Source organism: Talpa occidentalis, unplaced genomic scaffold (genome assembly GCF_014898055.3).
Source record: "Talpa occidentalis isolate TD23 unplaced genomic scaffold, MPIMG_talOcc4v2.1 talOcc4.3, whole genome shotgun sequence".
Taxonomy (NCBI): Eukaryota; Metazoa; Chordata; class Mammalia; order Eulipotyphla; family Talpidae; genus Talpa; species Talpa occidentalis.
Window position 1 is genome coordinate 49,404,556 of NW_023603184.1, and position 15,585 is coordinate 49,420,140.

At 33.9% G+C, this 15,585-nt stretch overlaps 1 protein-coding gene across 1 annotated transcript in view; it reads right to left on the reverse strand.

Moving 5' to 3' along the window:
• LOC129146611 (disks large 1 tumor suppressor protein-like) overlaps window positions 1-15,585 on the reverse strand; it is a 652,699-nt gene that overhangs the window by 626,249 nt on the left and 10,865 nt on the right. Inside the window, exon 2 of the mRNA XM_054699574.1 lies at window positions 8,640-8,771. Coding sequence (XP_054555549.1) covers window positions 8,640-8,771 — 132 coding nt within the window. The remainder of the gene's footprint in view (window positions 1-8,639; window positions 8,772-15,585) is intronic.

Sequence of the window (15,585 nt, forward strand, 5' to 3'; positions counted from 1 at the left end):
AATGACATGAGAAATTAAATTAATGAGCAGAAAATAGAAATAATAATTAACTAGAAGAGAAAAAAATAAAGAAAACAATACCATTTACAATGACATCAAAAAGTATGAAATACCCAGTAATAAATGTAACATGAGAGGTGAAAAATCAATTCAACAAAAACTCAAGACATTGCTAAAAGAAATACATACCATTCTCATGGATTGGAAGAATTAACATAGTCAAAATTTCTATCTCACCCAAAGCAATTTACATATTAAATGCCATTTCTATCAAAATTCTTTTAGATTTTTTCAAACAAATAGAGCAAACATTACTGAAATGTAGATAGAAATCAAAGATCCCAAATTGCTACAGCAGTTTGTTACAAAATTGCTAAAACTAAGAAGATAAATGGAAGAATCACATTCCTAGATTTCAAACTATACTATAAGGCCATATTAATAAAAACAATATGGTACTATACTTTTAAAAAAATGTACAGAACAAAGGAACAGAATTCAAAGCCCAGAAATAAACACATTTATATTAATAGTTCATCTATGACAAAGGAATCAAACGTATACATTGGAGAAAGCCGGTGCGAGAACTACCGGTCAGGCACAGGCAAAAAAGGAAACTAGACTGCACTCTCAGACCACAAAAAAAATTAAATCAAAATAGATTAAATGCTTGGATGTAAAGGTTAGAAACCATAAAATATATAAAAGAAAACTTAAGTGAAACACTCTATAACACTGGTTTTGGCGATGTCTTTGAGTGCTCGAATTCAAAAGAAAGGAAAATAAAAGCAATAATAAACAAATGGGACTAAATCAAACTGAAAAGTTTCTGTAAATCTAAAGAAAATGTCATTAGAATGAAAAGACATCCCACAAAAATGGGAAAAAATATTCACACTTCAGATATCTGGTAAAAGGATGATATACAAAATATATAAAAACTCATATAATTCAACTAAAAGAAAACAAATCAATCCAAAAAAATGGGCAGAGAAATTAAATAGATGCTTTTTCAAGGAAGACATACAGGTACATGAAAAAATGTTCCATATCAAAAAATTATATATTTGTGTGTGTGTGTGTGTATATATATATATATATATATACAATAAGACGAAGGTTTCTCAAAACATTAAAAATAGATCTACCATATGACCCAGCAATTCCACAACATGACATTTATCAAAAAAATGCAAAACACTAATTCAAAGGGATATATGTATTTCTATGTTCATTGCAACACTATTCACAATAGCCAAGTTATGGAAACAATCTAAAAGCCCCACAACAGATGAGTGGATTAACAGGATGTGATACACAGACATGATGTGTATTAAAAAAAAAAAAAAAGATGAACCTTGCTACTTGCAAAGTGCGTAGAACTAGAGCAGTTTATGCTAAGTGAAATAAACCAGCAGGAGAAAGACAAATGCTAGATAATTTCATGCAGATGTTGAATACAGGGAAATAAAACAAATAAACAGACAAAACTAACCCAAAACAAAGCTTAGTAATTTGACAGCAGAATTAAGAATGTTAGTGGGGGAAGCTGGGAATAAAGGCAAATTGGGGCCCAATGGTGTATGGGGAAGGAACGCAGATATTCTAGTAGTGGGTATGATGTGGTGTTGTACATCTGAGGAGGTGTGAACCTGTACTTCTGAATCATACACTGTGCTGCAAACCTGTTCTTCAATTTAAAAAAAAAATCACATTACAAAGAAAAATTGTAACTTTTTATGATGACAAAGGGTAACTGGACTTATTGTAGTGAAAATGTCCTATTGTATAAAAACATCTAATCATTCTGTGTACCTGAAATAATGTCAATTATAGCTAAATTTATTAAGAAATTAAAAAATTTATCATCAGTATCAACTGAATTAAATGTGAATTTTAAAAATAAATGTTTTTTTTAAAGATTATTACTAGAAAGGAGATCAAAAAACTGATTCAACGAATTGAATTTTCCACAAACAAAGCCAAATAATGACAACAGTTCAAATTCAAAAATGTAAAATTATCATATTGAATATTTCTGTCCATTTCCCTGTATCTTTTATTCAATATTCACTTTTATTCAAAGTCACTTTTCCTCTTCATAATCATTCATATTATAGTCTTTGCATTAGCTCAACTAGTCCATGTTACAATTATAAATACTCAAACTCAGGAAATGGAAGTTTATTGCAATATTATTTAGTGTAAATACTGCAATAAAGTTTATTTAGTATTTGCAGGAGCACTGTTAAATATGTTTAATTTTCCATGTCTTCAGGGCTTCCATTTCTAGTAAAAGTTATTTTTAAAATTATATTTGTATGAGGAAAAAACCCTTCAATAAAGTCTTAGCTTAAAATCTAACTCTTAAAAGCTGACTATAAATTGAAGCATCCAGAGGGGGGAATAGAAGTGGGACAGTTAGGTAGACAGACAAAGGGAAGCACAGAGACTATGGTGGTGGACTATAGGTGACTGCCACTATCGTGGCGATAGTTGATGAGAGATCCTAATGTTGCCTCAATTAAATAATTTAGTAGAAACATTAATAGCCTCTGTCTGCTGAAAGTGCTCATCATATAGCCTACCTCTCATTCTGCTTTGCTCTTTAAAATAACATACAGTTACATAGGAGTACAAAGTTCTAGGGGAGGGCATGCATTTTATTTGCTATAATAGTTTTGGAGGCAGAAATAGGTTCAGTTCTTTGGCTGGACATGCTATCCATTGGTGTCTCTAGTCCTTGAACAATGTCCCCATCTACCTAGTCACTGGGTATTCTTTTGCTCTCTGATACAGTGGGAACTGATGTCCATTCTTTTGTTTGAGGCAACACTCCAGGTGTTCTGCCTGGCTTTCAACACCTGCCTTGAGTTCTTCTGGCACATTTCAACGTTCTTCCCTGGGGTCATGCTGTAATTCCCATTCAGAGACATGGACCAGAACTTCCCTGAGATGCTGACTCAATGTCAGAAACTGCCTACCTTTGGAATTCTATTTATGTAAGTGAAAATAAAATGCTAAGTATTGAAGCTTCTACTCCTTTCAAATGACTACATTTGTAAAGATTTATTTATTTATTTATTTATTTATACAAGCACTGGGTACAGGCCAGATGTGCAGGAGGTTGAGAGAATTCACCAGAGCCAGAGCGGGGAACAGAACAGGCAGACTGACAAAATACACTGCTGAGGGGAGCAGCGGGCGCAGCAGGAGAGGTCTGCGCCATGTGGGACCCTCGCCTGGGGCCGGGGATCGAATAGGCGCTGCAGAGGCTGCGGGCAGCTTCGCAGCCCAGCGCTCAACCGCTGCGCCACCGGGGAGGCCCATGACTACATTTCTAAATTAAACTGGAACTTAATACAGTACCAGGCATGAAGCCACACCCACTCATGCATCCATTAATTTAATAAATGTTTATTTAGTGGCTGTTATGTTCTAGACATTAAACTAATATAAAAGACACCACAATGAGTAAGACAGGCAAGATTACTGCTCTTATGGAATTTGCATTCTAGTTAAGAAAGTCACACCAAAAACCACATAAACAAAATTTCATAGTGACAGTGAGAAAATAAAATGATACATATGACTTGACGATGGGGTGGAAGTCAGATAGAAAGGCACTTTAGAGGCACTGAGACCTAGTAAGATAAGCAATTAAGACAAAGATCTGGGTCGAAAGATATTTCAAAATAAAAACAAGTAAATATGTCCTAGGAAGAATTTAGAAACAGAAAGAAATGCAGTGTACCTGGAATATGGTGAGCAAGGAGGCATGCTGAGAGATAAGGAGAGAGAGGGCAGCAGATATTATGGGGAACCAGGTAAGACATGTGTTTTCATCCCAAGAATAATAAATAAATACAAGAAGGTATAAATTAATAAATATTATCTTAACATTTTCAAACAAATACAATTAAATAATATGCATTAGACTAGTTCAAGTAATTCCTTATGATTTCATGATTTCACCCAAATAATTATTACTTCGATGTACTTATCACAATTTTACTAATTTGTTTAATGTCTGTCTCCCTTAGTAGACCATGACTCCACAGGCAAACTTCGCTATGATCACCCAATTTCTGAAGCCTAACACAGTGTCTCTTAGAAAACAGGGTTTCAAAATACATATTTTGTCAAATGAAAGTCACTTAATGATAGAGTATTTCAAGGCAGATAGTGTGTTCAATCCCTGAAATCAAGAAGCTCACAATCATTAAAGGATAAAATAATGTAATAAGTGCTACACCAGAAATATGAACAAATACTATAGAGACACAAGGAAGAAAGGGATTAATTCTGCTTATGTGTTAGTAGGCAAGGGATTATTAAGGAAGCTTTAACCAAGAAAGCAATAAATATTAATTTCCTTGAGATGAATGTTTATGCTAAGAAAGAGCATCTATATCATGTCCTATTAAATTTACTAGTTTTACAGCTCAATAAAACATATAATCTACTGAAAAAAAATTAATGTTATTACCAGAATATTTCAAGATATCTTAAATGGTTTTATTCCTAAAATATTCTTTTAGAATTTTTCTCTGTTTTTTTTTACTATGTATGTCAACTCCCTACATCTAAAAGTTAAATTCATAACTAAAATATTCACAACATTACTATGCTGACTGTAGGAAAACTTGAGTGGAGGAAACTATTCTATTCTGCTTTTCTGCCAGCTATCATATATCAGTGATAATAATCATCACGAAATTTTCATTTATTACACAAAAACCTTTTATTCTCCAACACATTTTAGGGGTTTCATTATCATACTCTGTATAAAAGTCTCATATGCCATTGAAATAAGTATTTTTTCCTATTTCAGCTGTAACAACAATAAAATATAGTCTCATAAAGCACACAAAGTATATAAACCACCAGCATTATAAAACACACAAAGTATATAAATTTAGTTAAATGGTGCCATCTGGTGACATAAATTCTGTAACAAGTATACAAAGTCCAAAGCCAAGAATGGTATCCAACCCTCTTGATGGCATCCAAACCAAAATGTCAAATTTAACTTAAGAAATACTTGATCCTGCCAGACATGAAACACACAACCAATTATATTTAGTTTATGAAAGTTTAGCAAAGGTAATTATAAGTGTTGTTTGGACCACATTTTATGCTTACTTGTTTTTGAAGTTTACCTTCAAGCTTAAACAATTTCTGTAAGAGATCAGGTCCAATATGGTGCCTCATCCAATGTCTAGAGGATGTTTTAGAAACATAAATATCAAGAACATCTCAATATTTATCAAGAATGACTCTTCCCGTCCCATCTACTTCCTTGCTCTCTTTCTGTCTCTATGAATCTGTATAATGTAATCACCCTAATGCCACTTCTTTAAGAAAGTTATCCTTATTTCCACTCTTAGAATAATACTTCTCATGCCTTTGTAGCATTTATCAAAATTGAAAATATAAACTATTTCTTAATGCACATCTCTTCAGTGCATGTAATTGTGTTTGGCACGGTATTCAACAAATGTCTCCTGGAGAGATACATGGATGGATGGATAAAATGTCCTTCTCTATTCTTTCTTCTTACCCAAATCCTCTAAGTGACAAGTGACCCAGCTCAAGTTTACTTTTTACATAAAGCTTCCCTAGTAACACCAATCTATAATGATCCCATTCTTCTCTGAACTCCTATAGCACTTTGGTGTAGACTCCAAAATTTAGTCCTTGGTTTATGCTGTCTTATACCTGTTTGTATGCATATTAATATTACCTTCTAATTGTTCTTTTTTTTTTTTCTTTTTTTTTTTTTTTTTTAAGATTTATTTATTTAAACAAGCACTGGGTACAGTCAGAAGTGCGGGAGGGTGAGAGAATTCACCAGAGCCAAAGCAGGGAGCAGAGCAGGCAGAAGGACCGAAGTACACTGCTGAGGGAGCAGCGGGCGGCAGGAGAGGTCTGCGCGCCATGCGGGACCCTCCTCCAGTGGCTGGGGAGCAGCCGGGGATCGAACCGGCGCTGCAGAGGCCGTGGGCAGCTTCACAACCCAGCGCTCAACCGCTGCGCCACTGGGGAGGCCCACCTTCTAATTGTTCTTAAGCTCCTTTAGGGTAGGGATTTAGTCTTTAATAATGCTCATCTTCCTAGATGTAACCAGATAAACACTTCATAAATATTTCATTCATTATTACTCACTCTTTTTATTTAAATGTGTATTATAAATATGTAAAAACATAATAGACCTTAGTACTTAAGATTTTAACATTCACCACTTTTACTGGTCAAGACTTATTTGAAGAGCCACAACAGGATCTTGTTTGTTTCCCCAGAGCACATTCTTGGAAGCTGTGAGTTGCAGCAGCAAGTTAGTAAGCTTCTCACATACCAACAACGCATCTCAATGTAACTTTACTATTCTCAAACCATTGCCCCATAGAAAGAAACCACCTTTAGATATCTAAAGGAAGAATGATACTATCAAATTTTAAAAAGAAACTTAAATATAATATTATTCATTTATTTATGGATTTGCAAAGGACTCAAGACATATCACAGAATGATAATGGTTCATTATACTTATTAAAGATCATATCATGTCTCTATGAAACCCAAGATAAAGATTTTTCACTATTATATTTCCCACAGTTATTAATATAGTCACTATTTTCCTTGAATGGCCAAATAGCTAGCCATTTAGAAAATCCGTTCTCAAATTTTAAGATAACTCAAAATCACCTTATAAAACTTATAAAAACTGATAAAAACACTATCTGCCAAGTAAGTTCTCAATGATGCTGGTACGACTGGTACCAAAACCACTCTTTGAGAATATCTGTTTTGGAGAATTAGTACAAAGTTGTTCCAAATTCATATAACTATATGGGACTTCATGCTAACGTAATCTATAAGGAATTCTTTGACTTTCTTATGATCACGTGGCAAAAATTATACATTACAGTGTGTCACCTCTATTTCTAATAATCTCAAATATCCATAGGGTTCAATACAAAATGTTATGGAAATGAAAAATATCCTACTCTAACACAAAATCTGACATGCAAGCCTCCAAAAAGCAAAGTAAGTATTCTAGGATGTTGCTACTGGCAGGGTTTTAAGGAAAATATTACTCTACTGTGATTTCACTTCTCTTTCTCAAAAACACTTCTTTAAACACTATAGTGAAATAAGAGGAAATGAAATTAGATAAACCAGGTAAACACAATTTTAGAAGAGGTTGAAACCTATTAAATATATAAACATAGTTCTGTTCACATTTGTATGAGAACATTTACGATACATATATGAAACAATTATACCACTAAACTAGTTTTTTAAAATAATTATAGCGGTAACATAGATCTTTAATTTTTCAAAGTAGATCTGGTAGAAAAGTACAAAAATAATAAAAACATTCCATCTTGCTCCTTCACTGCCAAAATAAAGATCAATAACTTAATAGTGTCATGAAAATCTGAATGTTTTAGCTATATGAAATGAAAGAAACAATTACTTTGCAAAGTACCATGGAATTCCAATTCACACAACCATTATAGAACTGTAATAATCCACAGGGCAAATTTTTTTCCTTAGTATTACCACAAGATGTCACCCTAAGCCTAACATGTAAATATTCAGCTACCAGCATATTGCTGTTTTAGACATTTTTCTTTCTCTGTTACGTTAATGAACAATGTTACTATTACTTTTAATTGAAGTATATTTCTCTAATGTCATTTAGTGGTCAATGAAAAACCAAAACAAAGCATACAGGAACTGTAGAAAGCAAAGAGGAAGAAAGCTAAACAGTTCACCATTTCCACATTCTTACATAGGCAACATATATTTACCACAAGAACAATTTATCACTGAATTTTATATTCTTCTCTCACATTTTTTTTTGTTTTACAGAATGAACATATATTACTTTTATAATCACATAAAGTTATATTTTAAAAATTAAAAACATTACCTCGATTACCACCTTCCACCCTGTTATCACAGGACCCATTCATAAAATGCTTTTGTGCACTGTAATAATAGTCAAAGGTGTGCAGATAGAATTCTGTCCTCAAAAATTATACCAGATAATACACATAAGTACTTGGGTTGTTTGGTTTTTGGTTTGTTGTGGTTTTTTTAGGCATTTATGAAGCACTACAAAAGGAGGAGCCTATTTCCTTTCCAAAATGAGGTTTTTAATCTGTAAAGAGATGATTTGGTTTCCTAGTCACATGTAAATATTACAGCACATTCTGCAATAATAGTTACTGTACTTTACTATCCATTTTGATTCCCTTTTATTTCTTCAGTTGAGATTCATGCGAAGTATTGTTTCAAAGTACTGACTACCTGAATATCAAAGCAATAAGGGATGGAATTTGGTTCAAACACACAACAAATTATACAACATACACAATGTCCTCTTTGTCAATGACTACCTATTTATGTACTACTTATTTTTTTTATAAAAGTAGAATCCCCTTTAGTATGGATACGGTCAAATGCTTTTTCTTCTGTGTCCTTAAGAAAATGTGTAGTGATACCACTCAAATACTCAAATAATTCAATATTTAGCGACCCAAATAGAATACATCAGTTTCTCTGATGTATTCAACTATTAAGCCAGATAATGACCACTAAGTTATTAAATAACTTTTTAAACATACCTAGCAAAGCTTGGAATAAGCTGCTCTTAAAGATGCACATCACCTTCTTAACAGCATTTTTCAACTGTTGCTCTTCTGGTTTCCTTAACTTTTTGCAGTATTCTTCCAGTAATGATAATGCTCGGTCAGTATCTGAAAAACATGGTTTTCAAATGTTATCTTACTGTCTTAGAGAAACTGTGAACTAACATTAAACTATTCTATAATTGTATTCCTAACTTCATAACACAAAATAACTTTATAACATAAACATAAATTCAATAAACTACCATCTGAAATTTATAATTACACCCAAATCCTAACTTTAAGAAACCATTTTTTCCGTAGCCCTATCTTCAGAAAAAATTCACACCTATGAAAAAAAGAGTCCTGAATGTAATGCTAGCCAATAAATGTTCACATAGTAAATGTGATTCTCTCTTGTCAGAAAAACTAACTTAAAATTAAAATTGACTTCCTACAAAATAATCTACAGATTCTTCAACTGACTTTTTAAACACCCATCAAGTGTTCATAATCTATATATTTATTTGTTTGTTATATTAATTTTTTTATATCATTGTTCATTTTCAAACAATATTTGCTTCCCCCCACCCTCTCAGTTGTAGACCCATAGAGTTTCCTTCCCCAATGCACCCGTGCACCATCACCTCAGACCCCTGTGCTCCTCCCTCCCTCCCTCTGATCCCTCTCCCGCCTCCTCCCCTGAGGATGTCTCTGATTTATAATTGTCCGTTTTTGCTTTGTTGTGTTTTGTACTGTTATTTTTTTTATACTGATGTCTTACTTGGTTCCTCTATATTTTCAATCTTATTTCCTACTGTATATTCCACCTCCTCTATACAGACACCCACACATTGAATTACTCACTTTTCCCCTCCGCTGCCACTACACACACACACACACACACACACACACACACACACACACACTTTTCTCTACTTTTTCTTTTTTTTTTTAAAGATTTATTTATTTATGCATACAAGAGCTGGGGTACAGGCCAGAAGTGCAGGGGGTGAGTGGATTCACCAGACACAGAGTAAGGAACAGAACAGGCAGACTGACTGAAATACACTGCTGAGGGGAGCAGCGGGGGCGAGTCAAGAGAGGTCTGCTGTGCCATGTGGGTAGCTCCCTAGCTGGAGATCAAACTCATGCTGCAGAGGCTGCAGATTGCTTCATAGGTTATGTCCTAACCCCTGCACCACCCGGGAGGCCCTCTCTACTTTTTCTTACCTCTACTTTTCTTTATTCCTACGACTTCCTGTATAAGAAAATCATTCCCCATTCTACTTTCTCTTCCTAGAGCCAGCATGCTGCTATATGATCATGAGTTGGTTATCAGCTAGATCTGGGTCTGAAACCTACTTACTAGCTGATTAAGAAGCTAGTCTTAAACAGTTACTCTCTCTGAACTTCAGTTTCCTCACAGGTAGTAAGATTAAATTACAAAATACTGAGTACAATAACCAGCTCACAGAAAGCAGTCAGTAAGTGAACTGGAAAACTAACTTTCTTAATCCAGAGGACTCTCTCTTCCATAATGTCACCTCTGATAGTTAAAATTCATCACCTTTTTCCAAACCACATTGCCCACACAAAACCTTAGACATGCTTAATATATACTGTGATATTACAGAATCTTAAATACATGTCTTCATGCCCTGTAAGGCAAAATAGCCTTGAAAAAAATCACCAGTGACAGTCCCATTGTGTGTAGGTGACAATTACCTTTTTTTTTTTTTTTTTTTTACTAGTGGGAAGATTCAACTTTAATGTTCCAACATGAAGACCTACTTGGAGAATTTCAAGGTACATATTTTTAACTAAACAGTACTTAAGAAACACAAAGATATAAAATACAGTCATTGATTTACTCAGACCTAAAATGCACTGAGGGCTAAACTTGCCTTAACCAGTGAGCAACTGCTTCAAACACAAATTTGTGTTTTATAAGACTATTTTTAGAAAGCTTCTGAAAAAAAGGGCAATAGCCAGCCAGTTACCAAGACCAGTCTTAGGTATTACATGAGTAATTTTCCTGGTTTTATAACATATTTTTTTTATCTGTTCACTCTGTTTGAAGAGTTCCTCGACAGAGAGTATTATGTAAAACCTTAATTAATATACAAGACACACGAAAATGGTTTTCTATGGGTATCAACTTGGGTAGAAAGTCAACAAGAATTATCATTGTTTTTTGTATAAATTCATCCTTTTTTTAAAGATTTATTTTCACTCTTTCACAAATAAGCATTTTAGTTTGAGTGAATTTCATGTCCTTCAGTGGTTGCTCTTGATATTCCCGGTGCTTCTCTGCCTGACCAGAATTTTCCCCGTTCCTTAAGTTTTCAAATCATATAATGGACCTTCATCAAAAATGCCTTGTTTTGAAGTTCATTCCCTTTCTTCTAGTTTCAATGAGGTATGATTAACAAATCAAAAACTGTATGTATTAAAGTGTACAAAGTGAAGTTTTGGTATATCAGATACATTGTGAAATCATTACCACAAGACAGTTGTCTTGAAATTTTAAAAGCCTCCTCTTTCTTCCAATTTACTACTTTTACAGAGCAATAACCAATTATAATTGTTCATAATTATTAAGCACTTTATTTCCTTCCTTCTGAATATTTCAACTCCTCTGCCTCATAGTCACTATCAATTTGTGACCTTGCTCCCTATCTCATGGAATATCAAAGAACGTCTCAACAAGCTCTTAACAAAATATATATATATATACTGACCTATCTGTAACTAAATCCCTATAGTCTGCCTTCCCTTCTGTTACATGGATAAAATGTTAGTGGTTCTGAAGCCACTCTGATTATTTGAACACCTATCCCTGTTCTCTCTTGCGTACTCAAGGATATGGCTTCATAATCAATAATTTCCCTCTCCCCTCAGTCGTTCCCATAAGCATATAAGTAAAGTGCAAAATTAGCATTTTTTTTAAATTTTCCATCACCCTTATTTCCTCTCCAGCAAACACTTCTGTTTCCCTATAGAACAAAATTACTTGAAATACTATCTCCATTGCCTCTCTTTTCATTCACTCTTAAAACCACTCTAATCAGACATTTCTTCCCCATAGTTCCACTAAAATACTTCTTGTCAAAGTTAGCTCTCATCTCCATAGTACCTTATCCACTGAACAATTCTAATCCATCTCACTTGATGGCTCATCAGCATTTGATGCTGCTTCACTCCTGAATTACTTTCTATAGGCAGCTTCCAAGCAGGGCCATGCTAGTAAAAATAAACAAAATACTGAAAACAAAATACATCAAGAGCTTATTATGTATATACATACAAGTATCTGTGAGGTTGTTATGAATTTATTGTAAGTTTTACTATTGATATAAGGAATTTCTGTAGTGTGAAATCAACAAATAATAATGATATGCAATTTTTATTGCAAATTCAATATAGTCAGTTGATTCTCAAGAATATTTTTACTTTTGCAAAATCCACGTAATAATAGCCAACTCAGGGTTTTAATGAGTAGTTCCAGTATGAATATTGGCTGATGTTTTTGTACATTATTAAGATGAAATTAACTAACAAATATTAAGTATATTTTCACTCACTCCTTCATCAATTACATGATTTCCTTGCTGAATTAGATGTTTGAGGTAAACAAATATTTCCTCAATCTCTATGCTTACTATAATGTAATAGCTGTAAATACTTTTTTTTTAAAAAAAGATTTATTTTATTTATACAAGAGCCAAGGAACAGGCCAGATGCGCAGGAGGGTGAGAGGATTCACCAGAGACAGAGCGGGGAACTGAACAGGCAGACTGGGGAAATACACTGCTGAGGGGAGCAGCAGGAGAGACGGGAGAGGTCTGCTAGCCGCGTGGGTTGCTCCGAGGCCCGCAGGGATCAAACTGGCACTACAGAGGCTGCGAACAGCTTCACAGTGCTGCACGAACAGCTTCACAGTGCTGCACTTAACAGCCTGCGCCACCAGGGAGGCCCTATAAACACAAGATACTTTTAACATGCACTTGCATTAACATTTATCAGCAGTTTTCCTGAAATTATAGTGACTTACTGACCCCACTTTCTAACCCATTCCTATTAGAGTAAGTTATCAACAATATCATAATTATACTATATTCCACTTTCTCACTAATTATACATATCTGTGGTCCCCAATTATGATTCTCTCTAATGCCACAAATTTTAGTGTTTTTCATTCCTTCATTTGTTAAACACATAATTTCTGAATATCTACTAAGTACTAGGCATCCTTCCTGTTTCCCTGTTTTTAATTATAACTTCCGAGATCTTTTTTAATTTCTGTTGCATTTTTTTAGGTGACCCTTCATCCTGATCTTCTTGTGAACAGCACTTCTCAAAAATGTACCAGTAGAACTCCCATAATCACACCCACAGATATATAAATAATTTATGAGGTAAGGGAACTTTCCCTAATTCATTCTACACATACTCACTGAGTACCCAGGGAAGACAAGGTATTGATTCAAAGCATCTAGATGTTTTATAAGCCAAAAGAGCTTGTCTGCATGAGAAAAATCTGGCATAAAAAATATAAAAAGAAAAAGAATAAAAGAGAAAAATCTGACACATAAGTAGTATAAGGTGTAGAAGTAGTCACATATGTTCATTTCTCTCTGACAAGTTAGGCTTTTGCATACCAGAACCTACTGCTGTAATTGTTCTGCCCTTTTATGCCTTTAATTTTTGATAAAGATCACCACCTGGTCTCAATTCTACCATATGCCCTCTCCCTTAAATTCTTAATTCTGATTAATGAAAGCTGAGATTTAAGGAAACTGAAAACTAGATGCCTAAGTAAAACTGATAAAATAAGCCCCTAAAAAAGGACAAGATGATAAGGGTACTATTGAAAAAGTCAAAAATACCCAGCCAAACATCAACAAGTTGAATAAAATGGAAAATGAAGAGAATTATCTAAGTAAGGATAAATATTTTAATCAACATTTAAATAATCAGCTGTAAGTAGGATCTTTCATCTGAGTTGCCAAAGTAATGGCCACAATTTTCCTACTTTCTTTGTCAAGAGAAACCTATATTCATAACTCTTGAATCTACTGGAAGAATGATACTAAATCCAGATTGCCTGAAGACAGGCCCAGGAGAAAAAGCAGAAGAAATCACTTTTTAAAATAAAAATTTTTCATATAGAATAGGCAATCCAAAGGACATAGTGAATGTTATTTAATTGGAATTGTAGGTAATCAGATCTGCTAATTAAGGTTCAACTCTTTGTATTTAAGACTAGGATTGCTGAAAAGTTATAAATAATTTGGGACAGAAAATTAATTTTTTTGAAATACTGAGTGGTAATAGTGCTAACAAATTAACTTTTAGAAAGGAGGAAGAAAAAAATGATCTGCCACAACTAAAGAAAGAATGAATTACAGAACATATGGTGGTAGAGTTAAGGAAATTAAGATCAAGTTATATAGAAGAAAGGGTGAAGTTAACACACAAATCTTAGAGAACAAAGCGTTTAGAATGAAATTTCTTTACATAAACGTATGCATCATTTTTACTATTTGGAAAGAATTTTGCATGCATTGTCTTATCTGAATGTCATAACTGATTAGTCATTATGTCTATTGTACATGAAACTGAAGGTCATAGTCTCAAATTATAGAGGTACTAAATAATTCCTCACAATTTTGATTTCTAGTATAGTGTTCTCTCCACAAATACCAGCCTTAGTCATCTAGAAATAGAATTGAGTACATATCTATGGGGAAAAAAATTGACCAATTAGACAATAAATTGTATCATTGAATATTATTATCTAGGGTTAAATGTTGAATCATTAATTTTTCCATTTATTAAAATAAAAATTGTATTCATGACATAAAATTTAAAATGATCCTGCCTTTAAAATTCTGATAGAGATAATATGTTCTTTCAATCATTAACCAAATATTGAATATCATACTATGTACCAGATATTGGAGACTGAATACTGAATAAGATAGGCAATATCCCACCCTCTTAGAAATTTGTATCTAAAAGTAAAGCTAATTACATAGGAACTTCCAATAAAGTGAAATATTAAAAGTGTCATAATGGTACCAGGTGTCATAGGAGCAGAGAAGTAGGTTGATCCCATATAGATGATCTTAAGTTTGGTTTTAAACCCAAGGAGAAATTACAAGCCAAGGAAAATTTTTAAATAAATGAACATTTTTTAAAGTTTTAGAAACAGGGCCGCCCCGGTGGCACAGTGGTTAAGCGCTGGGTTGCGAAGCTGCCTGCAGCCTCTGCAGCGCTGGTTCCATCCCCGACTGCCGGGCGAGGGTCCCACATGGCACGCGGATCTCTCCTGCTACCCGCTGCTCCCCTCATCAGTGTACTTCATCCGTCTGCCTGTTCTGTTCCCTGCTCTGGCTCTGGTGAATTCTCTCACCCTCCTGCGCGTCTGACTGTACCCAGTGCTTGTATAAACAAATAAATAAATCTTTAAAAAAAAAAAGTTTTAGAAAGACACTTGAATTACAGTGCAAGATGTGTGTGTGTATACACACACACACACACACACACATATGTATAAATATATAGAAACAAGGAAGAACAATTTCGTTTTTCTTTCTCTCATACCACTTTAAATGTATATATGTAAAATTCAACAGTCACAATGTTTGATCATTACTGTTAAGACACTGACAAGCCAATAAAATATTCTGTTAGCAAGTATTTATAAATGCTTGATTCTTACTGTTGTTGCTACTATGTAAATTAAGAATATTCATATGAAAATAATAAAATGATTAATGTCAATAGAAATTACCCTCATATCATCTTTTAAAAGAAGTTTTTTAGTATTATAATTTACAGGGGCCTCCCTGGTGGCACAAGGGGTTAAGCACAGCCTATCCACAGCCTCTGTAGCATGAGTTTTATCCCTGGCCAGGAAGCAACCCACATGGAA